Source organism: Amblyraja radiata, chromosome 16 (genome assembly GCF_010909765.2).
Source record: "Amblyraja radiata isolate CabotCenter1 chromosome 16, sAmbRad1.1.pri, whole genome shotgun sequence".
Lineage (NCBI taxonomy): Eukaryota > Metazoa > Chordata > Chondrichthyes > Rajiformes > Rajidae > Amblyraja > Amblyraja radiata.
Genome location: NC_045971.1, coordinates 51,988,442 through 52,015,726, shown reverse-complemented (window position 1 = coordinate 52,015,726; position 27,285 = coordinate 51,988,442). Strand labels below are relative to the sequence as shown.

Genomic DNA, 27,285 nt, shown 5'->3' with positions numbered 1-27,285 from the left:
TTGGAAGAAACCAGAGCACCCAGAGTAAAACCCCACGCAGGTCAAGGGGAGAACGTGCAAACTCCGCACAGACAGCACCCGTGGTCAGGATCGTACCCGGGTCTCTGGCGGTGAGGCAGCAACTGTACCGCTGCATCACTGTGCCGCGCGTAATTATATAGGTTTCCTCCGTCATAAACGCACCCAATATGCTAGTAATGTCCTGTTTGCCAGCTTGTTGACCCTCTGTGTTCCCCTCCTGCAGGGTTTAGGAGCCGTTGCTGTGGACGGAGAGACAGGGACGCTAGCGGCCATTGAAGGCTGCCAGGGTGCCGGTGAGCGCCCCCCCCCCCCCCCCCCCATCTGCTCGGTGTGCGGCTGAGCTTCGATGGAGGACCACATGATGGGGCACAACAAGAAGCTTTATGAGTGCGATGTGTGTGGCAAGGCCTGGCAGAGCCCGAGCCTGCTGGACATCCACCAGCGGGTGCACACAGGAGAACGCCCCTTCGACTGCTCGGAGTGCGGCAAGAGCTTCTCCCGCTATGAAAACCTGCAGCGGCACAAGAGCGTGCACTCCGGCGAGAGGCCCTTCACCTGCTCCGACTGCGGCAAGAGCTTCAAGATGGCGAATAACCTGAAGAGACACCGACAAGTGCACACGGGCGAGAAGCCCTATGGCTGCTCCGCCTGTGGCAAGAGCTTTACCCGGTTGTATGGGCTGCAGGAGCACCGGCGGGTGCACAGCAGTGAGCGGCTCTTCACCTGCTCTGACTGCGGAAAAGGCTTCAAGTCGTCGCCAGACCTGAAGGTGCACACGCGCCTGCACACTGGGGAGCGGCCCTATACCTGCAGCGAATGCGGCAAGGGCTTCACCCGCTTCAGAAACCTGCTGTGCCACCAGCGCACCCACACCGGCGAGCGTCCCTATACCTGCACCCAGTGCGGTAAGGGCTTCACCCGCTTCAGAAACCTGCTGGGGCATCAACGCACCCACACTGGCGAGCGTCCCTACACCTGCACCCAGTGCGGTAAGGGCTTCACTAAGTCCAGTCACCTGCTGACCCACCAGCGCATCCACACCGACGAGCGCCCCCACACCTGCGCCCAGTGCGGCAAGGGCTTCACCCGCTTCACTGGCCTGCTGTCCCACCAGCACACCCACACCGGCGAGCGTCCCTACACCTGCGAGCAGTGCGGCAAGGGCTTCGCTCAGTCCAGCAGCCTGCTGGAGCACCAGCGCACCCACACCCGCGAGCGCCCCTTTACCTGCGTCCAGTGTGGCAAGGGCTTCACTCGCTCCTCCAAGCTGCTGTCCCACCAGTGGGTGCACGCCGGCGACCGTCCCGTCCCCAGCCCGGTGTGTGGAGAGCGCTTTGCCATGGCCTCCCGCACCCTGTCTCACCAGCGCGTGCACACCAGTGGCCAGCCCTACGACTGCCTGTACTGCGTTGAGGAGTTTGACAGCTCGCGGGGGTTGCGGCAGCACCGGAGGACCCACGCCGGCGAGCAGCTGCTCCCACTGTGACAAGAGAGCACGGGGGCTGCAGGAGCACCAGCGGTTACACACCGGAGAGAGACCCTTTGTGTGCGCTGAATGTGGCAAGGGTTTCACCCGGCTTGACCACCTGCTTGAGCACCGGCGAGTCCACACCGGCCAGCGCTCCTTCGTCTGCCCACTCTGCGGCAAGGCCTTTGCCCACGCCTGCTGGCACACCACCATGTGGATAAGTGCTGTTTAGGTAGACACAAAATGCTGGAAGGTATGGGTAATGTTTCAGGGTCAAGACCCATCTTCAGTGCCGACCCGAAACGTCACTCATTCCTTGTCTCCAGAGATGTTGCCTGTCCCGCTGAGTTACTCCAGCACTCTGAAATGTCAGCTATACATGTTCTCCAGAGATGCTGCCTGTCCCGCTGAGTTACTACAGCATTTGTGTCCACCTATCACTTGCCAGGCTTTGTCCAGCCCCCATCTCTCTTTTCCAGCTTCCTTCCCCCACCCTCTCCACTCAGTCTGAAGAAGGGTCCTGACTCAAAACGTTGTCTGTCCATTCCCTCTAAAGCGATGGAGGAACTCAGTGGGTCAGGCCGCATCTGTAGAGGGAAGGGAATCTAAGGTGACCACTCCCACCTCTCCTTTCCAACTTTCTCCACCCCCCCCTCCCACTACTCCTGATATAGTAGTGGCCAGAGGATCTGGGGTAATGGAGGAACTGATGGAAATCCACATTAGGCAGGAAATGTTGTTGGGTAGACTGATGGGACGGATAAATCCCCAGGGCCTATTGGTCTGCATCGCAGGGTACTTCAGGAAGTGGCTCAAGAAATTGTGGACGTATTGGTGATCATTTTCCAATGTTCCATAGATTCAGGATCAGTTCCTGTGGATTGGAGGGTAGCTAATGTTATCGCACTTTTTAAGAAAGGCGGGAGAGAGAAAGGCATGACATCGGTGGTGGGGAAGATGCTGGAGTCAATTATAAAAGATGAAATAGCCGTATATTTGGATAGTAGTAACAAGATCGGTCCGAGTCAGCATGGATTTACGAAAGGGAAATCATGCTTGACTAATATTCTGGAATTTTTTGAGAATGTAACTAGGAAAATGGACAAGGGAGTGCCAGTGGATGTAGTGTACCAGGACTTTCAGAAAGCATTTGATAAGGTCCCACATGGGAGATTAGTGGGCAAAATTAGGGCATAGGGTATTGGGGATAGAGTGCTGACATGGATAGAAAATTGGTTGGCAGACAGAAAACAAAGAGTAGGGATTAATGGGTCCCTTTCAGAATGGCAGGCAGTAACTAGTGGGGTACCGCAAGGCTCGGTGCTGGGACCGCAGCTATTTACAATATACATCAATGAAGAGAGTTAAAAGTAACATTAGCAAATTTGCAGATGAGACAAAGCTGGGTGGCAGTGTGAACTGTGAGGAGGATGCTATGAGAATGCAGGGCGACTTGAACAAGTTGGGGGAGTGGGCAGATGCAGTTTAATGTTTAATTTCTTTTCTTCGGTATTCACCAAGGAGAAGGATATTGAATTATGTGAGGTAAGGGAAACTAGTAGAGTAGCTATGGATACTATGAGTTTCTAAGTAAAAGAAGTACTGACACTTTTGAAAAATATAAAAGTGGATAAGTCTCCAGGTCCTGACAGGATATTCCTTAGGACATTGAGGGAAGTGAGTGTAGAAATAGCCGGGGCTATGACAGAAATATTTCAAATGTCATTAGAAACGGGAATAGTCCCCGAGGATTGGCGTACTGCGCATGTTGTTCCATTGTTTAAAAAGGGTTCTAAGAGTAAACCTAGCAATTATAGACCTGTTAGTTTGACTTCAGTGGTGGGCAAATTAATGGAAAAGATACTTAGAGATAATATATATAAGCATCTGGATAAACAGGGTCTGATTAGGAACAGTCAACATGGATTTGTGCCTGGAAGGTCATGTTTGACTAATCTTCTTGAATTTTTTGAAGAGGTTACTAGGGAAATTGACGAGGGTAAAGCAGTGGATGTTGTCTATATGGACTTTAGTAAGGCTTTGACAAGGTTCCTCATGGAAGGTTGGTTAAGAAGGTTCAACTGTTGGGTGGGGGGCAATGGATCAGCGTTCTCGTCGCGCCCCCCGTCAGTACCCAGGCTCGCCTGGGGAAGCCGATGATCCTCCCAGCAGACTAAATTCTACAAGACGACGCCTGAGAGCCAAGTCAAAGAATCCTAGTCATTATCCCAAAGCCGAAAGCAGCAACAACGACCAGCCTCAAGAGCACCTAGCAGTTGCACCTGCTCTCCGAATACTACAACTGAATGTTGAAGGCCTCTCTGCAGCCAAGTGACACCTCATCGAAGTCCTCGCCCACCAACACTCCATCGACGTCATCTGTCTCCAAGAGACTCACGTTGGGCACAGAGGAAGCGGGCCAATACACCATCAATGGCTTTGATCTTCTTTGCTATTCAGGACTGGACAAGGCCCCTGCTTGGCCAGCCTTCACAAATGGGGCAGCAGCCCAACCGCACGGTGTGCTTGTTCAAGAGGCAACTGCTTGGCTAAAGGACTTTGCATTCGCTAAATAAAATAAACTGTTGGGTATAAATGCAGGAATAGCAAGATGGATTCAACAGTGGCTGAATGGGAGACGCCAGAGGGTAATGGTGGATGGCTGTTTGTCGGGTTGGAGGCAGGTGACTAGTGGGGTGCCTCAGGGTTCTGTGTTGGGTCCTTTGTTGTTTGTCATGTACATCAATGATCTGGATGAAGGTGTGGTAAATTGGATTAGTAAGTATGCAGATGATACCAAGATAGGGGGTGTTGTGGATAATGAAGAGGATTTCCAAAGTCTACAGAGTGATTTAGGCCATTTGGAAGAATGGGCTGAAAGATGGCAGATGGAGTTTAATGCTGATAAATGTGAGGTGCTACACCTTGGCAGGACAAATCAAAATAGGACGTACATGGTAAATGGTAAGGAATTGAAGAATGCAGTTGAACAGAGGGATCTGGGAATAACCGTGCATAGTTCCTTGAAGGTGGAATCTCATATAGATAGGGTGGTAAAGAAAGCCTTTGGTATGCTAGCCTTTATAAATCAGAGCATTGCGTATAGAAGCTGGGATGTAATGTTAAAATTGTACAAGGCATTGGTGAGACCAAATCTGGAGTATGGTGTACAATTTTGGTCGCCCAATTATAGGAAGGATGTCAACAAAATAGAGAGAGTACAGAGGAGACTTACTAGAATGTTGCCTGGGTTTCAACAACTAAGTTACAGAGAAAGGTTGAATAAGTTAGGTCTTTATTCTCTGGAGCGCAGAAGGTTAACGGGGGACTTGATAGAGGTCTTTAAAATGATGAGAGGGATAGACAGAGTTGATGTGGACAAGATTTTCCCTTTGAGAATAGGGAAGATTCAAACAAGAGGACATGACTTCAGAGTTAAGGGACAGAAGTTTAGGGGTAACATGAGGGGGAACTTCTTTACTCAGAGAGTGGTATCGGTGTGGAATGAGCTTCCAGTGGAAGTGGTGGAGGCAGGTTCGTTGGTATTTAAAAATAAATTGGATAGGCATATGGATGAGAAGGGAATGGAGGGTTATGGTATGAGTGCAGGCAGGTGGGACTAAGGGAAAATAATTGTTCGGCACGGACTTGTAGGGCCGAGATGGCATGTTTCCGTGCTGTAATTGTTATATGGTTATGGTTATAAATGTGAGGTTATCCACTTTGGTAGCAGAAACAGGAAGGCAGATTATTATCTAAATGGTGTCAAGTTGGGAAATGTGGAAGTACAACGGGATCTGGGGGCCCTTGTTCATCAGTGACTGAAAGTAAGCATGCAGGTACAGCAGGCAGTGAAGAAAGCGAATGGCATGGTAGCCTTTATAACAAGAGTCGTCGAGTATAGGAGCAAAGAGGTCCTTCTGCAGTTGTATAGGATCCTAGTGAGACCACACCTGGAGTATTGTGTACAGTTTTGGTCCCTTGATTTGAGGAAGGACATTCTTGCTATTGAGGGAGTGCAGCGTAGGTTTACAAGGTTAATTCCTGGGATGGGGAAGTCATATGCTGAGAGAATGGAGCGGCTGGGCTTGTGCACTCTGGAGTTTAGAAGGATGAGAGGGCATCACATTGAAACATAGGATTATTAAGGGTTTAGACACGCTAGAGGCAGGAAACATGGTCCCGATGTTGGGGGAGTCCAGAACCAGGGGCCACAGTTTAAGAATAAGGAGGAAGCCATTTAGAACGGAGATGAGGAAACACTTTTTGTGAGTTATGAGTCTGTGGAATTCTCTGCCTCAGAGGGCGGTGTAGGCCGGTTCTCTGGATACTTTCAAGCAAGAGCTAGATAGGGGTCTTAAAGATAGCAGAGTCAGGGGATATGGAGAGAAGGCAGGAATGGGGTACTGATTGTGGCTGATCAGCCATGGTCACATTGAATGGTGGTGCTGGTTCAAGGGCCAAATGGCCTACTCCTGCACCTATTGTCTCTTGTTTAATGTCTATTGTATCAGGACTAGGCGTGTATTTCACCCTACACGTGTGCTCAGTCCTCCAAGGCCTGCTGGATCTCCCGGTTGCCAACCATTTTAACTCCCCTTCCCACTCCCACACTGATGTTTCTGTCCTGGGCCTCCTACATTGCCAGAGTGAGGTGACACGCAATCTGAAGGAACAGCACCTCATAGCTTACAGCCCAATGACATGAACATTGAATTCGCCAAATAAACATAGAAACATAGAAAATAGGTGCAGGAGTAGGCCATTCTGCCCTTCGAGCTTGCACCGCCATTCAATATGATCATGGCTGATCATCCAACTCAGTATCCTGTACCTGCCTTCTCTCCATACCCCCTGATCCCTTTAGCCACAAGGGCCACATCTAACTCCCTCTTAAAGATAGCCAACGAACTGGCCTCAACTACCTTCTGTGGCAGAGAATTCCAGAGATTCACCACTCTCTGTGTGAAAAATGTTTTCCTCATCTCGGTCCTCAAAGATTTCCCCCTCATCCTTAAACTGTGACCCCTTGTTCCGGACTTCCCCAACATCGGAAACAATCTTCCTGCATGTAGGTTGTCCAACCCATTAAGAATTTTGTAAGTTTCTATAAGATCCCCCCTCAATCTTCTAAATTCTAGCGAGTACCAACCGAGTCTATCCAGTCTTTCTTCATATGAAAGTCCTGACATCCCAGGAATCAGTCTGGTGAACCTTCTCTGTACTCTCTCTATGGCAAGAATGTCTTTCCTCAGATTAGGAGACCAAAACTGTACGCAATACTCCAGGTGTGGTCTCACCAAGACCCTGTACAACTGCAGTAGAACCTCCCTGCTCCTATACTCAAATCCTTTTGCTATGAATGCTAACATACCATTCGCCTTCTTCACGGCCTGCTGCACCTGCATGCCTACTTTTAATGACTGGTGTACCATGACACCCAGGTCTCGTTGCATCTCCCCCTTTCCTAATCGGCCACCATTCAGACAATAGTCTACTTCCCTGTTTTTGCCACCAAAGTGGATAACCTCACATTTATCCACATTATATTGCATCTGCCATGCATTTGCCCACTCACCCAGCCTATCCAAGTCTCCGAGCATCCTCCTCACAGCTAACACTGCCCCCCAGCTTCGTGTCATCCGCAAACTTGGAGATGTTGCTTTCAATTCCCTCGTCCAAATCATTAATATATATCGTAAATAGCTGGGGTCCCAGCACTGAGCCTTGCGGTACCCCACTAGTCACTGCCTGCCATTGTAAAAAGGACCTGTTTACTCCTACTCTTTGCTTCCTGTCTGCCAGCCAGTTCTCTATCCACATCAATACTGAACCCCCAATACCGTGTGCTTTAAGTTTGTATACTAATCTCTTATGTGGGACCTTGTCGAAAGCCTTCTGAAAGTCCAGATATAACACATCCACCGGTTCTCCCTTATCCACTCTACTAGTTACATCCTCGAAAAATTCTATAAGATTCGTCAGACATGATTTACCTTTCATAAATCCATGCTGACTTTGTCCAATGATTTCACCACTTTCCAAATGTGCTGCTATCCCATCTTTAATAACTGATTCTAGCAGTTTCCCCACTACCGACGTTAAACTAACTGGTCTGTAATTCCCCGTTTTCTCTCTCCCTCCCTTTTTAAAAAGTGGGGTTACATTAGCTACCCTCCAATCCTCAGGAACTACTCCAGAATCTAAAGAGTTTTGAAAAATTATCACTAATGCATCCACTATTTCTGGGGCTACTTCCTTAAGTACTCTGGGATGCAGCCCATCTGGCCCTGGGGATTTATCGGCCTTTAATCCATTCAATTTACCCAACACCACTTCCCGGCTAACCTGGATTTCACTCAGTTCCTCCATCTAATTTGACCCCCGGTCCCCTGCTATTTCCGGCAGATTATTTATGTCTTCCTTAGTGAAGACAGAACCAAAGTAGTTAGTCAATTGGTCTGCCATGTCCTTGTTCCCCATGATCAATTCACCTGTTTCTGACTGCAAGGGACCTACATTTGTTTTAACTAATCTTTTTCTCTTCACATATCTATAAAAGCTTTTGCAGTCAGTTTTTATGTTCCCTGCCAGGTTTCTTTCATAATCTATTTTCCCTTTCCTAATTAATCCCTTTGTCCTCCTCTGCTGGACTCTGAATTTCTCCCAGTCCTCTGGTAGGCTGCTTTTTCTGGCTAATTTGTACGCTTCATCTTTTGTTTTGATACTATCCCTGATTTCCCTCGTTATCCACGGATGCACTACCTTCCCTGATTTATTTTTTTGCCAAACTGGGATGAACAATTGTAGTTCATCCATGCAGTCTTTAAATGCCTTCCATTGCATATCCACCGTCAACCCATTAAGAATCAATTGCCAGTCTATCTTGGCCAATTCACGTCTCATACCCTCAAAAATACCTTTCTTTAAGTTCAGGACCCTTGTTTCTGACTTAACAATGTCACTCTCCATCCTAATGAAGAACTCAACCATATTATGGTCACTCTTGCCCAAGGGGCCACGCACAACAAGACTGCTAACTAACCCTTCCTCATTACCCAATCTAGAATAGCCTGCTCTCTTGTTGGTTCCTCTACATGTTGGTTTAGAAAACTATCCCGCATACATTCCAAGAAATCCACTTCTTCAGCACCCTTGCCAATTTGATTCACCCAATCTATATGTAGATTGAAGTCACCCATTATAACTGTTTTACCTTTGTTGCATGCATTTCTAATTTTCTGTTTGATGCCATCCCCAACTCCACTACTACTGTTAGGTGGCCTGTACACAACTCCCACTAGAGTTTTCTGCCCCTTAGTGTTTCGCAGCTCTACCCATATCGATTCCACATCCTCCCAGCTAATGTCCTTCCTTTCTATTGCATTAATCTGCTCTCTAACCAGCAACACTACCCCACCTCCTTTCCCTTTCTGTCTATCCCTCCTGAATATTGAATATCCCTGGATGTTCAGCTCCCAGCCTTGGTCTCCCTGGAGCCATGTCTCCGTGATCCCAACTATATCATAGTCATTAATAGCTATCTGCACATTCAACTCATCCACCTTATTACGAATGCTCCTTGCATTGAGACACAAAGCCTTCAGGCTTATTTTTACAACACTCTTACCCCTTATACTATTATGTTGAAAAGTGGCCTTTTTTGATTTTTGCCCTGGATTTGTCTGCCTGCCACATTTCACCTTGCTACCTATTGCTTCTACCCTCATTTTACACCCCTCTGTCTCTACGCTCACACATTTAAGAAACCCTTTCCCTTTAACTCCATCCTCAACTATCCCATTCGACACCCCACCCCCCCTTATTCAGTTTAAAACCACCCGTGCAGCAGTGGCAAACCTGCCTGCCAGAATGCTGGTCCCACACCTGTTAAGATGCAATCCGTCCCTTTTGTACAGTTCCCCCTTACCCCAAAACAGATCCCAGTGATTTAAGAATCTAAATCCCTGCCCCGTGCACCAGTTCCTCAGCCACACGTTCAGGTCCCGTATCTCCCTGTTCCTGCTCTCGCCAGCATGAGGAACTGGAAGCAAACCGGAGATAACAACCCTGGAGGTCCTGCTTTTCAGCATTTTTCCGAGCTCTCTAAAGTCACGCTGCAGAATATTCATCCCTTTCTTTCCGACATCGTTTGTGCCAACATGCACTACCACTTCCGGCTGTTCACCTTCGCCCTTGAGGATTTTCTGCACTCTGTCCGTGACATCCTGGATCCTGGCACCAGGAAGGCAGCACACCATCCTCGCATCCCGTCTGTTGCCGCAGAAATCCCTGTCCATACCTCTCACAATGGAGTCTCCCACTACAATGGCGTTGCCTGACTTAGGCCATTTTGGTTTTGGCTCAACAGCCCTATTCGCTTTGCAAGCCAGTCCGCCGATCAGTGTAAAAACGTCCTCTGTCCCGACAGCTTCTAAGTGGGTGAACCTGTTCACAAGAGGTACAACACCCGGGGACATTGGCATTCCATGCTTCCCTCCCTTTCTCACTGTCTCCCACCTTCTCTCTTCCAGTACCTTAGGTGTAACAATCTTACTGTAGGACTTGTCGAGGAACGCCTCAGTTTCTCGGACGAACCTGAGGTCATCCACTTGCTTCTCCAGTTCCCCAACACGGTCCTTGAGGAGCTGTACCTGGATGCACTTGTCACATTTGTAACAGCCTGAGGCACCAGCGGTGTCCTTGACCTCCCACATACTGCAAGCATCGCACTGAATCAGCCTGCCTAACATCTCCTTCTTTCGTCTCTACCTCTCAAGCGTATTGCGTAGTCTCCTCGCCTCAGCTCCCTCGCCAAAGACTCACACTTTACTCACAGGGCACTTCCCTCACAAGGCCGCTCTCCAAGAGCAGTCTTGCTTATATTGACTGATAAATTGCCTAATTTACCAATTTACAAACCAAATTCCTCAGTTTTCAACTGTTTACCCTGCACTGACTCACTTCTCTCCTCCCACTTGGGCTAGAGCCAATCAGTCTTATCTCTTGCTAAACATCTCCTGCTGTTGCTTCCAAATCTACACCAGCTCTGAGTAAAGTCTGCCTGTGATTTGCCTCTCCTTTCAACTGTTTTCCCTGCACTGACTCACTTCTCTCCTCCCCAGGAAACTCCCCCCTCCTAATCAAGTCCTGGAGTCTGTCCCAACCCCATCTCTTTTTTCCAGCTTTCTCCCCCGACTCCATCAGCCCAAAGAAGGGTCCAGACCCGACACGTCACCTGTCCATTCCCCACCAAAGTGCCGGTAGAACTCAGCAGGTCGGCCATCCGTGGTGGGAAATGGATGGAGAAATGTTCCTATTACAAGCTCTCCTTGTCCCTGTCAAGAATGTGGTGTCCATTCTTGGGACGGGATGCAAGGTCCGAGCTGACCAGTCCCTTCCCTCGTGGGCCAACTCTTTGTCATTCCTCTGTCTTCTTCTTGCTGGATGACAAGCAGAACCGTCTTCGTTTAACAGTAGATGTATCTTCTTCCTTTTGGCGTTTCGTTTCTGCAGGTATTTAGAGCGGAAACAAAACTACTTCCCTTAGGTCCTGATCTTCCTTTTGTTTTAGTAAAGGTAGAATCTTTGACAGTTGTGATTGGTTTAGGATCTTGAATATTCCCATAGCGTAAATTTGACATGAACCGTACTTCCTTTTCTATGAAGTTCACCAGATCAGGAAGCATGGCCTCTCCATTCTCATTTTCCTCTAACAGACCAGCTTTATCTTTTCTCTAAGTCTATAGGGCAGTTTTAGAGTGATCATTTTCATATTGCTAACAACATTCATTTCTTGCATGTGGTCTAAGAGGGTAGTCATTTCTTTCATACTTCTAAGACATATCGCAAACTCCCGCAATGCTTTCGCATCTTCTGGCTGGATAGCTGACAAGCATAGTCCTTCTTCATGAGGATGTCTTTGGATTATGGAAGTTTAAAGGGACTTTTATGTAGTGTGTTGGCAGCGAGCGGCGACTGCGGAGGGTTCAACAGCCCCGACCACGGGTGAACAAAAGGTGAAGATGATGTTACTTTATTACCTTCCATCACAGTGAGGAATGTGGATTCCGCTGTGGTGGATGTTTATGTTAGATTTTATTTTATGTAGCTGTGTGCCTTGTTGTTTTTACTCAGTATGGCTGTACGGTAACTCAAATATCACTGTACCTTAATTGGTGACAATGTGACAATAAATTCCAACTTGAACTTCATCAGCTTTCGTCTATATATTAAAAAAAAGGATAATGCTGACTGATCGTGCACAATTGTGACGGCTTGATTTCAAAGACAAGAGTGGCATTCCCTGAGGGGTTCGGGTGGTTGGAAGAGGTTTTGTCTGTGTTTTTCACCTCAGTTGTTGTCCGGGGAGGAAGGCGGCGGCACTCGGCCGATCGGGGCTAGGATGCGCGGGAGGAAGGCTGAGCTTGGATTGAGGCTTGGATGGCTGAGTTTGTCTCCCCTGCCCCGTCCACCACGAAGCGTGCAAACTCCACACGGACAGCGTTGGTGGTCATCTTGCCTGGAGACAGGCCCTTCGGCCCCTCTCGTCCGTGCTACCCCAGGCTTTCTGCAACACAATCTTGCACTGTTCTGCACTGGATATTGCATTTATTGTGTTTGTCATCACTGTACGTACACTGTTTGCTCTGGCGGCTGCGTGTAAACGGGAGATTTCATCACCTCCCGGTCGATGTGCAGAACAACAAACTAATGAAGCATCTGGAACACAGTTCTCCTGGGTTGCTGCAGGGTGAAGCATCAAACTACTACCCTGTTGGGCTCCGTCAGTCCCACAGCACAGAAACACACAGCCATTCCTATCGAAGCTAGTCCCACATGCCTGCGTCTGGCCCCTCACCCTCTCTGCCTTTCCCACCCATGCCTTTAGAAAGGAGATGAGGAGGAATTTCTTTAGCCGGAGGGTGGTGAATCTGTGGAATTCATTGCCACAGAGGGCGGTGGAGGCCAAGTCACCGGGTATTGTTTAGATTTTAGCGATACTGAGCGGAAACAGGCCCTTCGGCCAAACGAGTCATCGCCGACCAGTGATCACCCCGTACACTAGCTCCATCCTACACACATTAGGGACAATTTTACAGAAGCCAATTAACTTACAAACCAGCAGGTCATTGGAATGCGGAAGGAAACCGGAGCACCCGGAGAAAACCCACAAAGGTCACGGGGAGAACATGCAAACTCCGTACAGACAGCACCCGTATTCAGGATGGATGTCAATCTGAGGGGCAACTTTTCCACACAGGGTGGTGTGTGTATGGAATGAGCTGCCGAAGGAGGTAGTTGAGGCAGGGGCTATCACAACGTTTAAGAGACACTTGGATAGGACAGGTTTGGAGGGATATGGGCCAAACGCGGGCAGGTGGGACTAGTGTAGATGGGGCATGTTGGTCGGGGTGGGACTAGTGTAGATGGGGCATGTTGGTCGGGGTGGGACTAGTGTAGATGGGGCATGTTGGTCGGGGTGGGACTAGTGTAGATGGGGCATGTTGGTCGGGGTGGGACTAGTGTAGATGGGGCATGTTCGGGGTGGGACTAGTCCAGATGGGGCATGTTGGTCGGGGTGGGGCTAGTGTAGATGGGGCATGTTGGTCAGGGTGGTACTAGTGTAGATGGGGCATGTTGGTCGGGGTGGGATTAATGTAGATGGGGCATGTTGGCCAGGGTGGGACGAGTGTAGATGGGGCATGTTGGTCGGGGTGGGGCTAGTGTAGATGGGGCATGTTGGTTGGGATGGGACTAAAGTCGATGGGGCATGTTGGTCAGGGTGGGACTAGTATAGATGGGGTATGTTGGCCGGGGTGGGACTAGTGTAGATGGGGCATGTTGGTTGGTGTGGGATTAGTGTAGATGGGGCATGTTGGTCGGGGTGGGACTAGTGTAGATGGGGCATGTTGGCCGGGGTGGGACTAGTGTAGATGGGGTATGTTGGCCGAAGGAAGGGCCTGTTTCCATGCTGGGCTGTTTCCATGCTGTGACTCTATGAACTTCCAGGAGCAACATTCTCCTTTCTCTGGGTCATTCATTGTTAATAAAGACAGTTGACTTTTCCTGTTTAAATCCACAGTAAAGTATAGTCAGAAGTGAGCCCACCTGCTTCACCCACGATGAATTAACAAATCATCACTATTCACTTCTCAGACGTTAGAATTGGTCAGAACATTCCCTCCACCGTGACCCTTGACACCAATGTCCCTCAGGGGCATGACCTTGCCACACACAACTTGTGGCCAGGTCTCAGGCCAATGGGATCCAGACGTCCGTCCACTGGTCAGAACACTATTTCAGCCACTTGAGCAGCAAAGGTGAGATAGAATATGGGAAAGACATTGAGAACCTTCTGTCCTGAAGGGCCGAATGGCCTACTCCTGCACCTATTGTCAGGATAACAATCCAGCCCTCAACATCAGCAAGACAAAAGAGTTAGCGTTTACAAGAACGATCCCAGGAATGAGTGGGTTAACGTACGATGAGCGTTTGTCGGCACTGGGCCTGTACTCGCTGGAGTTTAGAACATTGAGGGGGATTGGGGGGGGGGGGCTCTCATTGAACAGTGAAAGGCCCCGGATAGAGTGGATGTGGAGAGGATGTTTCCACTTGTGGGAGAGTCTGGGACCAGAGGGCAAAGCCTCAGAATCAAAGGACCTTCCTTTAGGAAGGAGATGAGGAGGAATTTCTTTAGCAGAGGGTGATGAATCTGTGGGATTCGTTGCCACAGACGGCGGTGGAGGCCACAAGTCAGTGGATATATTTGAGGCAGAGATAGATAGATTGTTGATTAGTGCGGGTGTCAGAGGTTATGGGGAGAAGGCAGGAGAATGGGGTTAGGAGGGAGAGATAGATCAGCCATGATTGAATGATGGGGTAGACTCAATGGGCCGAATGGCCTAATTCTGATTCTGTGTGTCATCTGTGACTTAAGGAAATGCAAGCAGCCACGTTGTGCAAAGAGCAGTTAATCAACTGAGGACAATTATTGTCCCGCAGACAACTACTGCCCCAGGTGGATATCATGATGTGTGCAACAAACATTGATCGGCCACTGGTGGGCGAAGGGTTAATGTGGTAATTGGTTTGATTGGAGCTGATTAGAAAATTATCAGCTGCTGTGTATAAAAGGGGCAGTGGTCCTGGGCTGGGGATGGGAGCAGTGGCCCTGGGCTGTGGATGGGAGCAGTGGTCCTGGGCTGTGGATGGGAGCAGTGGTCCTGGGCTGTGGATGGGAGCAGTGGATGGGAGCAGTGGTCCTGGGCTGTGGATGGGAGCAGTGGTCCTGAGCTGGGGATGGATGGGAGCAGTGGTCCTGGGCTGTGGATGGGAGCAGTGGATGGGAGCAGTGGTCCTGGGAGCAGTGGTCCTGGGAGCAGTGGGCCTGGGCTGTGGCTGGGAGCAGTGGATGGGAGCAGTGGTCCTGGGCTGTGGATGGGAGCAGTGGTCCTGGGAGCAGTGGTCCTGGGCTGTGGATGGGAGCAGTGGATGGGAGCAGTGGTCCTGGGCTGTGGATGGGAGCAGTGGTCCTGGGCTGTGGATGGGAGCAGTGGGCCTGGGCTGTGGATGGGAGCAGTGGCCCTGGGCTGTGGATGGGAGCAGTGGTCCTGGGAGCAGTGGGCCAGGGCTGTGGATGGGAGCAGTGGTCCTGGGCTGTGGATGGGAGCAGTGGTCCTGGGCTGTGGATGGGAGCAGTGGTCCTGGGCTGTGGATGGGAGCAGTGGTCCTGGGCTGTGGATGGGAGCAGTGCTCAGCGTAGAGACAGGGAGTCTGTCTTTGTGTCCGGGTTTTTAATTATTATTTTTTTCTCGTTTAATTGGAATTGTGCTGTATCTCAGAACTAAACGGATGTTTCCACTAATGGGAGAGTCTCGGACCAGAGGGCACAGTATCAGAATAAAAGGATGTATCTTTACTAAAGTGATGATGCCCTAAACTTATCACAACTGAAATTAAATCTGGGTGATGTTGAAATGAGGAACTACAGATGCTGGTTTATACCAAACATAGACACATTGCTGGAGTAACTCAGTGGGCCAGGCAGCATCTCTGGAGAAACAAGAGACTTTGGGATGGAACAGAAGGGTTCTTACCCAAAATATCACATCCTTTTCCTCCAGCAATGTTGCCTGACCCGCTGAGTTACTCAAGCACTTTGTCTATAGAAACATAGAAACATAGAAATTAGGTGCAGGAGTAGGCCATTCGGCCCTTTGAGCCTGCACCGCCATTCAATATGATCATGGCTGATCATCCAACTCAGTATCCCGTACCTGCCTTCTCTCCATACCCTCTGATCCCCTTAGCCACAAGGGCCACATCTAACTCCCTCTTAAATATAGCCAATGAACTGGCCTCGACTACCCTCTGTGGCAGGGAGTTCCAGAGATTCACCACTCTCTGTGTGAAAAAAGTTCTTCTCATCTCGGTTTTAAAGGATTTCCCCATTATCCTTAAGCTGTGACCCCTTGTCCTGGACTTCCCCAACATATAACCATATAACCATATAACAATTACAGCACGGAAACAGGCCATCTCGGCCCTACAAGTCCGCTCCGAACAATTTTTTTTTCCCTTAGTCCCACCTGCCTGCACTCATACCATAACCCTCCATTCCCTTCTCATCCATATGCCTATCCAATTTATTCTTAAATGATACCAACGAACCTGCCGCCACCACTTCCACTGGAAGCTCATTCCACACCGCTACCACTCTCTGAGTAAAGAAGTTCCCCCTCATGTTACCCCTAAACTTCTGTCCCTTAATTCTGAAGTCATGTCCTCTTGTTTGAATCTTCCCTATTCTCAAAGGGAAAAGCTTGTCCACATCAACTCTGTCTATCCCTCTCATCATTTTAAAGACCTCTATCAAGTCCCCCCTTAACCTTCTGCGCTCCAGAGAATAAAGACCTAACTTATTCAACCTATCTCTGTAACTTAGTTGTTGAAACCCTGGCAACATTCTAGTAAATCTCCTCTGTACTCTCTCTATTTTGTTGACATCCTTCCTATAATTGGGCGACCAAAATTGTACACCATACTCCAGATTTGGTCTCACCAATGCCTTGTACAATTTTAACATTACATCCCAGCATTAACATTAACATTAAAATTTTAACATTACATCGGGAGCAATCTTCCTGCATCTAGCCTGTCCAACCCCTTAAGAATTTTGTAAGTTTCTATAAGATCCCCTCTCAATCTCCTAAATTCTAGAGAGTATAAACCAAGTCTATCCAGTCTTTCTTCATAAGACAGTCCTGACATCCCAGGAATCAGTCTGGTGAACCTTCTCTGCACTCCCTCTATGGCAATAATGTCCTTCCTCAGATTTGGAGACCAAAACTGTACGCAATACTCCAGGTGTGGTCTCACCAAGACCCTGTACAACTGCAGTAGAACCTCCCTGCTCCTATACTCAAATCCTTTTGCTATGAAAGCTAACATACCATTCGCTTTCTTCACTGCCTGCTGCACCTGCATGCCCACTTTCAATGACTGGTGTACCATGACACCCAGGTCTCGCTGCATCTCCCCTTTTCCTAGTCGGCCACCATTTAGATAAGTCTGCTTTCCTGTTTTTGCCACCAAAATGGATAACCTCACATTTATCCACATTATGCTGCATCTGCCAAACATTTGCCCACTCACCCAGCCTATCCAAGTCACCTTGCAGTCTCCTAGCATCCTCCTCACAGCTAACACTGCCCCCCAGCTTAGTGTCATCCGCAAACTTGGAGATATTGCCTTCAATTCCCTCATCCAGATCATTAATATATATTGTAAATAGCTGGGGTCCCAGCACTGAGCCTTGCGGTACCCCACTAGTCACTGCCTGCCATTGTGAAAAGGACCCGTTTACTCCTACTCTTTGCTTCCTGTTTGCCAGCCAGTTCTCTATCCATATCAATACTGAACCCCCAATGCTGTGTGCTTTAAGTTTGTAAACTAATCTCTTATGTGGGACCTTGTCGAAAGCCTTCTGGGAGTCCAGATACACCACATCCACTGGTTCTCCCCTATCCACGCTACTAGTTACATCCTCCAAAAATTCTATAAGATTCGTCAGACATGATTTACCTATTGTAAATCCATGCTGACTTTGTCCAATGATTTCACCACTTTCATATGTGCTGCTATCCCATCTTTAATAACTGACTCTAGCAGTTTCCCCACTACCGATGTTAGACTAACTGGTCTGTAATTCCCCGTTTTCTCTCTCCCTCCCTTCTTAAAAAGTGGGGTTACGTTTGCTACCCGCCAATCCTCAGGAACTACTCCAGAATCTAAAGAGTTTTGAAAGATTATTACTAATGCATCCACTATTTCTGGAGCTACTTCCTTAAGTACTCTGGGATGCAGCCTATCTGGCCCTGGGGATTTATCGGCCTTTAATCCATTTAATTTACCCAACACCACTTCCCGGCTAACCTGGATTTCACTCAATTCCTCCAACTCCTTTGACCCGCGGTCCCCTGCTATTTCCGGCAGATTATTTATGTCTTCCTTAGTGAAGACGGAACCAAAGTAGTTATTCAATTGGTCCGCCATATCCTTGTTCCCCATGATCAACTCACCTGTTTCTGACTGCAAGGGACCTACATTTGTTTTAACTAATCTCTTTCTTTTCACATATCTATAAAAACTTTTGCAGTCAGTTTTTATGTTCCCTGCCAGTTTTCTTTCATAATCTATTTTTCCTTTCCTAATTAAGCCCTTTGTCCTCCTCTGCTGGTTTCTGAATTTCTCCCAGTCCTCCGGTATGCTGCTTTTTCTGGCTAATTTGTACGCATCATCCTTCGCTTTGATACTATCCCTGATTTCCCTTGTTATCCACGGATGCACTACCTTCCCTGATTTATTCTTTTGCCAAACTGGGATGAACAATTTTTGTAGTTCATCCATGCAGTCTTTAAATGTCTTCCATTGCATATCCACCGTCAACCCTCATCCATGCAGTCTTTAAATGTCTTCCATTGCATATCCACCGTCAACCCTTTTAGAATTAATTGCCTGTCAATCTTGGTCAATTCACGTCTCATACCCTCAAAGTTACCTTTCTTTAAGTTCAGAACCATTGTTTCTGAATTAACAATGTCACTCTCCATCCTAATGAAGAACTCAACCATATTATGGTCACTCTTGCCCAAGGGGGCACGTACAACAAGACTGCTAACTAACCCTTCCTCATTACTCAATACCCAGTCTAAAACAGCCTGCTCTCTCGTTGGTTCCTCTACATGTTGATTTAGATAACTATCCCGCATACATTCCAAAAAATCCTCTTCCTCAGCACCCCTGCCAATTTGATTCACCCAATCTATATGTAGATTGAAGTCACCCATTATAACGGTTTTGCCTTTGTCGCACGCATTTCTAATTTCCTGTTTGATTCCATCTCCAACTTCGTTTTCTGACCCTTAGTGTTTCGCAGCTCTACCCATACCGATTCCACATCCTGCAAACTAATGTCCTTCCTTTCCATTGCGTTAATCTCCTCTCTAATCAGCAACGCTACCCCACCTCCTTTTCCTTTCTCTCTATCCCTCCTGAATATTGAATATCCCTGGATGTTCAGCTCCCAGCCTTGGTCACCCTGGAGCCATGTCTCCGTGATCCCAACTATATCATAGTCATTAATAGCTATCTGCACAATCAACTCATCCACCTTATTACGAATGCTCCTTGCATTGAGACACAAAGCCTTCATGCTTGTTTTTACAACACTCTTACCCCTTATACAATTTTGTTGAAAAGTGGCCCTTTTTGATTTTTGCCCTGGATTTTCCGGCCTGCCACTTTTACTTTTCACCTTGCTACCTATTGCTTCTACCCTCATTTTACACCCCTCTGTCTCTACGCTCACACATTTAAGAAACCCTTTCCCTTTAACTCCATCCTCCACTAGCCCATTCGACACCCCACCCCCCTTATTCAGTTTAAAACCACCCGTGTAGCAGTGGCAAACCTGCCTGCCAGAATGCTGGTCCCACACCTGTTAAGATGCAATCCGTCCCTTTTGTACAGTTCCCCCTTACCCCAAAACAGATCCCAGTGATCTAAGAATCTAAATCCCTGCCCCGTGCACCAGTTCCTCAGCCACACGTTCAGGTCCCGTATCTCCCTGTTCCTGCTCTCGCCAGCACGAGGAACTGGAAGCAACCCGGAGATAACAACCCTGGAGGTCCTGCTTTTCAGCATTTTTCCGAGCTCTCTAAAGTCACGCTGCAGAATATTCATCCCCTTCTTTCCGACATCGTTTGTGCCGACATGCACTACCACTTCCGGATGTTCATCTTCGCCCTTGAGGATTTTCTGCACTCTGTCCGTGACATCCTGGATCCTGGCACCAGGAAGGCAGCACACCATCCTCGCATCCCGTCTGTTGCCGCAGAAGATCTGCAATAAAATGTTGATCAGTGATAATTGTTAATGATTGAAACACAATGTGGAACAAGGAGCTGGAACAGATGCAGGGATAATGTAGAATATTGGGTTGAAGGGACACGAGGGGCATTCTTACTGTGAACCCAGTGACTTGGAAAAATAAGTCTGCTGTGGATTGGAGTAAGGATGTGTAAAATTCCCCAAAGATCTGATCGAAACTGTCTCCAATGTTCGGAGACTCTTTGAAAGTGTGAAGACGAGAGTTCTGAGAATATTGCCAAGAATTGTTGTTGCTGCCAAGTCAAACCAGTACTTTGTCCACCTATCAGATGGGCCTGCAGTGCAGCAAATCACCACACGGTTGACCACAAATTGGAGCGACCTGTAATTATTAATTCACTGCACATTGGGAATGCTGTCTACAAATTAGATATCATTGTTCTCTTTACTGCAAAATGGTTTTTTAATGGTCTGTGACCGGTTTCCTTTCCCCATAATGCACCCATTGCCCAGATGCCAATGTTGGTAAAAGCCCTGAAACCAGCGAAGATTTGGGATGAAAATCAAGGAACTGCAGATGCAGGTTTACAAAAAAGGCATAAAGTGCTGGTGTAACTCAGTGGGTCAGGCAGCATCTGTGGAGAACATGGATAGGTGAGGTTTCACAGAGTGCTGGAGTAACTCAGTGGGTCAGGCAGCATCTATGGAGAACATGGATAGGTGACGTTTCACAGAGTGCTGGAGTAACTCAGTGGGTCAGGCAGCATCTGTGGAGAACATGGATAGGTGACGTTTCACAGAGTACTGGAGTAACTCAGCGGGTCAGGCAGCATCTGTGGAGAACATGGATAGGTGACGTTTCACAGAGTACTGGAGTAACTCAGCGAGTCAGGCAGGATGCCCATAGTAAAGAGTATAGGTTTGGTGGGCAACTCTGAGGGAGTTCAAGTCAAGTTTATTCGTCACATACACATACGAGATGTGCAGTGAAATGTAAAGTGGCAATGCTCGCGGACTTTGTGCAAAAAAACAAACAAACTACAAAACAGAATGGAACAGAATCACATATTCACATATTACATATTTGTGGGAGGATAAAATAAAAAAAACAACTATTTTAAAAAGACACCACACAACAGTAAATTGGTTCAGTAAAGTTAGTCCCTGGTGAGATAGGAGTTTACAGTCCTAATGGCCTCTGGGGAGAAACTCCTTCTCATCCTCTCCGTTCTCACAACATGGCAACGGAGGCGTTTGCCTGACCGTAGAAGCTGGAGCAGTCCGTTGCAGGGGTGGAAGGGGTCTCCCATGATCTGGTTGGCTCTGGAGTTACACCTTCTGATGTATAGTTCCTGCAGGGGGGCGAGTGTAGTTCCCACAGTGCGTTCGGCCGAACGCATTACTCTCTGCAGAGCCTTCTTGTCCTGGGCAGAGCAATTCCCAAACCAAATCGTGATGTTTCCAGACAAGATGCTTTCCACAGCCGCTGAGTAGAAACACGAGTATCCTCAGAGACACTCTGAATTTCCTCAATTGCCTGAGGTGGTAAAGGTGCTGCCTTGCCTTACTCACGAGTGCTGCAGCGTATGATGTCCTTGTCATATCCTCAGAGATGTGGACTCCCAGGTAATTAAAGCAGCTCACCCTATCCACAGTATCTCCATTTATCCTCAATGGTGTGTACGCCCTCGGATGATGTGCCCTCCTAAAGCCCACGATCAGCTCCTTAGTTTTTTTGATGTTCAAAAGGAGGCTGTTGTCCTGACACCAGAGTGCCAGATCAGCCACCTCCTCCCGGTAGGCCTTCTCATCGTTGTCTGAGATCAGGCCCACCACCACAGTGTCATCAGCAAACTTGATTATTGAGTTGGAGCTGAACCTAGCCACACAGTCATGTGTGTACAGGGAGTACAGTAGGGGGTTGATGACGCAACCCTGGGGCGATCCTGTGCTCAGGGTGAGGGACTTTGATGTATTTCCTCCCATCGTGACTACCTGGGAAGGCAAGTCTGGTGGGGACTATCGTGTTGAAGGCTGAACTGAAGTCTATGAACAGCATCCTCACATAGTCCCCCCTTCTGGCTGTCAAGATGAGAGAGAGCGGTGTGCAGAACCCGGGAGACCACATTGTCCGTGGACCTGTTCGGACGGTATGTGAATTGTAGCGGGTCCATGTTGCGAGGGAGGAAGGCGCAGATGTGTTTCTTGACCGGCCTCTCAAAGCACTGTTTGTGTACAGGGTTTGATGCCGATCGTAATAGTTACACCATTGGGCAACTCAGTCAGTGAGTTCACTGTTTGTGTACAGGGTTTGATGCCCATAGTAAGAGTTACAGCATTGGGCAACTCAGTCAGGGAGTTCACTGTTTGTGTGAAGTGTTGTCTTTGATATAGCTGGCATGTTGCTGTGCCAGTTTGATTATGAAAATAGTCAATGTATTCTACCCTGTAGGATTCACTACTGCAGACACATTTGAATTTCACTGTACCTTAATTGGTACATGTGATGATAAAATGACCTTGAAACATTGGGCCTAGATTTATTTTTCCAGGCCCCGTCCATCCAGTGTTTGATATTTTGAGGTGAATGTAGAATCTTCTCGCCTGCTGCTGTTTCCCCCTCTACAGTTATTGTACTTGTGTCTGGTTGATGTGCCAAGGTCTTTGGAGATCTTCTAATGTCCCCAGGTACTCCATCTGCAACTGCTCGGACAGGAAGTCTCTGCAGAGGATAGTGAGGGGAGCAGAGAGGATCATTGGCGTCTCCCTCCCCTTAGTAGAAGAACTGTTCCAGAGCCGCTGTCTGAAAAAAGCTCAGAGAATTGCTAAGGACAAACTGCACCCCCTCCACATACACCTGGAACTCCTGCCATCAGGCAAGAGATATCGCAGCATCAAAGCCCGGGCTACAAGACTGCTAAACTGCTTCCTGCCACAGGCTGTGAGGTTGCTAAACAGTCACTCTGTACTCACAGTCACCTGATTCTGCGGCTTGGCACTGGCCACTTTAATAACTGGCACTGGCCACTTTAATAACTGGCACTGGCCACTCAAATCAGCTGCCCCATTTTTATGATTGTTTTTACTGTATTTTAACGTTGTTGTTTTACCTGCTTTTAACTATTTATACTGTTCCATCAGGGACTGGATTGTTTTTAGTGATATTATGTGTGAAATGTTTTAAATTTTTAAATTTCATGTGCGATGCTCCGGGATTCCCTGGGTAACGTCTTTTCATTTTGCACTGTATAACTGTTGCTTGCAAGATGACAATAAAGGTTGATTGATTGATTGATTGATTTTCTATAGTTTGTGATAGATGGGCTTTGTCAACTTGCTGTTCCAAGTACTGTGTGTGATAGAGGGTATCCTGACTGCACTTGTGAGTACCTGCTTATTTTTTTACTTCAGTAGCTCAACAATTTTCTTTTAGCCATGATTGCAATTTGGACAGGTTCATTTAGATGTAAATGTTCATATTTGTTCCTGCAATAACCCTTTAGATCTATGTAATTTATTGCAGGGTTGCAGGCAGTCAAGTTGTTAATGATATTCTGCAGCCCCTCTTCCATTCTCTTGCAGACACCTCTCTCAGGTTATGTGTTTGAAGTTCGAATCTTGTCTCCAAAAGCTGCAACATTAAATATGCGGGAAGGCAGGCAATTAGCACATGTTGTATTTGTTTTAAAGTTCCTACTTTGTTTAACTTCTGTGCTACTTCCATTCTCATCCTCGCAGGCCGACAATTAACACAGTCCTCAATGGTTATTAAGTGCATGTTTGTTTACTTTCTGCAGCCATTAATCCATTGTCTTGGAAGACATACAGGCAGCTTTCAGAGGTGGTTTTAACATTCCAGAGGATGATCTTTGTTAAACTGCCAACAATGGGCACCAAATGTGGGGCTGCTGGGACCAATTTGTTGAGCCCATTTTTAGGAACCTAACACAGTATTTTGTTCACATATGTACGTACATATTCACAGGGCCTATGAGAGAGTGGTGCAGGGGGTACACCGTACCCGGGCCCGGAGTCCAAAAGGGGGGCTGGGAATTTCCTGAAATCTCAGAAAATGTTTGCATATATTTTGTGAAGACTAGCATTCACATTTTGTGTGAGCCGACATAGTTTTATATATTGTAATTCGTAGAAATTGTGATCCATAATAAAGCGGGGATTTTAACTGGCGGGTGTGTGGTCGGGGTAACCTGATTTATAGAAGCAGGGAGGTTCTACTGCAGTTGTACAGGGTCTTGGTGAGACCACACCTGGAGTATCGCATGCAGTTTTGGTCTCCTAATCTGAGGAAGGACATTCTTGCCATAGAGGGAATACAGAGAAGGTTCACCAGACTGGTTACTGGGATGTCAGGACTTTCATATGAAGAAAGACTGGATAGACTCGGCTTGTACTTGCTGGAATTTAGAAGATTGAGGGGAAATCTTACAAAAACTCACAAAATTCTTAAGGGGTTGGACAGGCTAGATGCAGGAAGATTGTTCCCGATATTGGGGAATCCAGAACAAGGGGTCACAGTTTAAAGATAAAGGGGAAATCTTTTAGGACCAAGATGAGAAAAACATTTTTCACACAGAAAGTGGTGAATCTCTGCCACAGACGGTAGTTGAGGCCAGTTCATTGGCTATATTTAAGAGGGAGTTAGATGTGGCCCTTGTGGCTAAAGGGATCAGGGGGTATGGAGAGAAGGCAGGTACAGGATACTAAGTTGGATGATCAGCCATGATCATATTGAATGGCGGTGCAGGCTCGAAGGGCCGAATGGCCTGCTCCTGCACCTATTTTCTATGTTTCTATGTAAAAGAGGGGGAAGGGGAAGACCCATCACTACTAACCCCAGCTGTACATTTGTTATTTATCATTTTTATTGAACAGTTCACATCATAACTTTATAAAGATAAATCAATTGTAAAACAAAATTATCAGCAAGGTTAGCATTACCTTTATTCCTTGGAAACCTTGCTATTGTTTTGATGTAATGAGGAGGCAGCCATGATCCCAGAGTACTCGCTATCTAGCGACCAGGAAACAAAGCTCGTGATTGAGGTTGGATGATTGACCTGGATGATGACACGTTGGCCTGACTTGCCTGAACGGAGCTGCAGGTCTAAAAGACACACGACAGAAGAAGAAGAGGTTGGACGCCAGTTGACCAATGTCAAACGTACTTTGATTGGACAATTACGACTCAGAAAATTGGAGGTTTTCCTCATATTTTAAAAATATGTGCAAGTTTTGTTCTTGACGAGTTCCAGGTATGATTTATATAATATTTTTACTCAATGTTAAAAATTCAGGTTCAATGATTTGGTTCTCAAACTTAAACGAGAAAGCACCTCAGATCACAGCCTATTTGAGGAAATGAGAGATACTCGAGGGTCACGAGGGGGATTTTGTGGGAATCATTGAAGATCTCTAAGCCCAATCTTGCTCCAAGTTCTCTGTGACCTTCCACACCTGGCGATGGAGAAGCTGTTTAGGAACAACGATGGGATTTCTTCTGGCCCCGGTTCTCTTCCAGATGGTGTGAAGTGGAAGGTTTGAAACATCTGCCGACTGATGTGGTCGCCAGCTGTTTGCGAGGAACTTTCCCACCGAAGACTTGCAAGAAAATGCCACTGGGGCACATGATGACTCAGATCCCGACGAGTTTGACAAATTTCTCAAGCGTCGTGGATTCTCCCCGTACAGCCCCAAGAGGTATTGGACGTATACTTGTCCCATTACACCTGTATACCTGTCCCATTACACCCGTATACCTGTCCCCTGTCCCATTACACCCGTATACCTGTCCCGTTACACCCGTATACCTGTCCCGTTACACATGTATACCTGTCCCATTACACCTGTATACCTGTCCCGTTACACCGGTATACTTGTCCCATTACACCTGTATACCTGTCCCGTTACACCCGTATATCTGTCCCATTACACCCGTATACCTGTCCCATTACATCCATATACCTGTCCCATTGCACCTGTATACCTGTCCCATTGCACCGTTACATCCGTATGCCTGTCCCATTACACCCGTATACTTGTCCCGTTACACCTGTATACCTGTCCCATTACACCAGTATATCTGTCCGTTTCCTCAAGCATCCATTTCCTGATCACTCCAGAGGCACAGCGCGCAAAACCCAGAGCCCCCCCCCCCCCACAATATCTATCCCCCTCACTGTCCCGACCCTGACCAACAGCCCCAGGTACAGGCAGAAATTCACTACTAAATAGAGACACAAGTACATACCAGTGGTCCCTGTTAAACACCTTCAAGTAGGCCCAGACCACAACTTTAGTGAATAAACCTTAACGAGGGGAAGGGGCAATGTAGTCTTTAAACTAAAGTGGCCCCAAGCAGAGACAGGCTGAGCCCAATTAGAGAAAACAATCGTTAATCTTTCCCAAACATTCATCCACACTGAAGCCCAAGAGAAGGTTCTAAACAGGGGCCTTACCTTTGTACCAACTCCATAACCATATTCACATAGACCAAGTTATACACAAAACAAACCAATGTCACGTTAGGGATTTGAAGTCTGCCGACATCCTCCTTCATACTGGACACCCAGAGAGGAAGAGATTCCAATTGAAATTAAAAGTCATGAGAAACAGGATCAGCCATTGAAAGGATTGTAGTGAACCCTACAGGTAGCAGAATACATTGACTACTGTAATTCACTGGCACAGCAACATGCCAGCTTTGTTGAAGGGCAGCACAGTGGCACAGCGGTAGAGTTGTTGCCTTACAGTGCCAGAGACACGGGTTCTGTACAGAGTTTGCACGTTCTCCCAGTGACCAAGTGGGTTTTCTCAGAGATCTTCACTTTCCTCCTACCATTCAAAGACGTGCAGGTTTGTAGGTTCATTGACTTGGTATAAATGTAACATTGTCCCTAGTGTGTGTAGGATAGTGTTATTGTGCAGGGATCGTTGGTCGGTGCAGACTCGGTGGGCCAAAGGGCCTGTATCCGCACTGTGTCCCTAAATGTGAAACTTACCATGTAACATGAAGTGTTCTCCCCGACACTGCCCCAGTTACCGTACCCTTTACCATGGACATTGAAACCCTGTGCACAAACAGAAACAGATAGGAGCCTACAGGCAGTTCAAATACCTGGATAAACACACCATGACAAACCAGATACTTCTTTAACTGACATTAATGAGACGTACAAGTAAAGGAACAGTAGTGAAGTTTGGCCCAGTTTATGCAGCATTTGGCAGAATGGGGATGATAGTCTAACCCTGGCAGACTCTTCCAGCATCAGAGGACCCAGTGTTTGGGGATCCTGGGTGAAAACTAACATTAATTGGTCACCCCTTTAGAAAGGAGAAGAGAGGAGAGGAAATTGATTCTGGCAACACAGATAAACATACTAAAC

General features: G+C 47.5%; 1 protein-coding gene and 1 long non-coding RNA gene across 2 annotated transcripts in view; one reads left to right on the top strand and one right to left on the bottom strand.

The window, feature by feature from the left end:
• Nucleotides 1–294: 294 nt before the first annotated feature.
• Nucleotides 295–27,285, top strand: part of LOC116982232 (zinc finger protein 850-like) — a gene marked incomplete at its 3' end in the record, with an annotated part of 210,034 nt that continues 183,043 nt past the window's right edge. The window contains exons 1-2 of the mRNA XM_033035517.1: nt 295–1,306; nt 1,539–1,625. Coding sequence (XP_032891408.1) covers nt 368–1,306; nt 1,539–1,625 — 1,026 coding nt within the window. The remainder of the gene's footprint in view (nt 1,307–1,538; nt 1,626–27,285) is intronic.
• Nucleotides 21,836–27,285, bottom strand: part of LOC116982245 — a 19,826-nt gene continuing 14,376 nt past the window's right edge. Inside the window, exon 3 of the long non-coding RNA XR_004414417.1 lies at nt 21,836–21,847. This is a non-coding gene — a long non-coding RNA (uncharacterized LOC116982245). The remainder of the gene's footprint in view (nt 21,848–27,285) is intronic.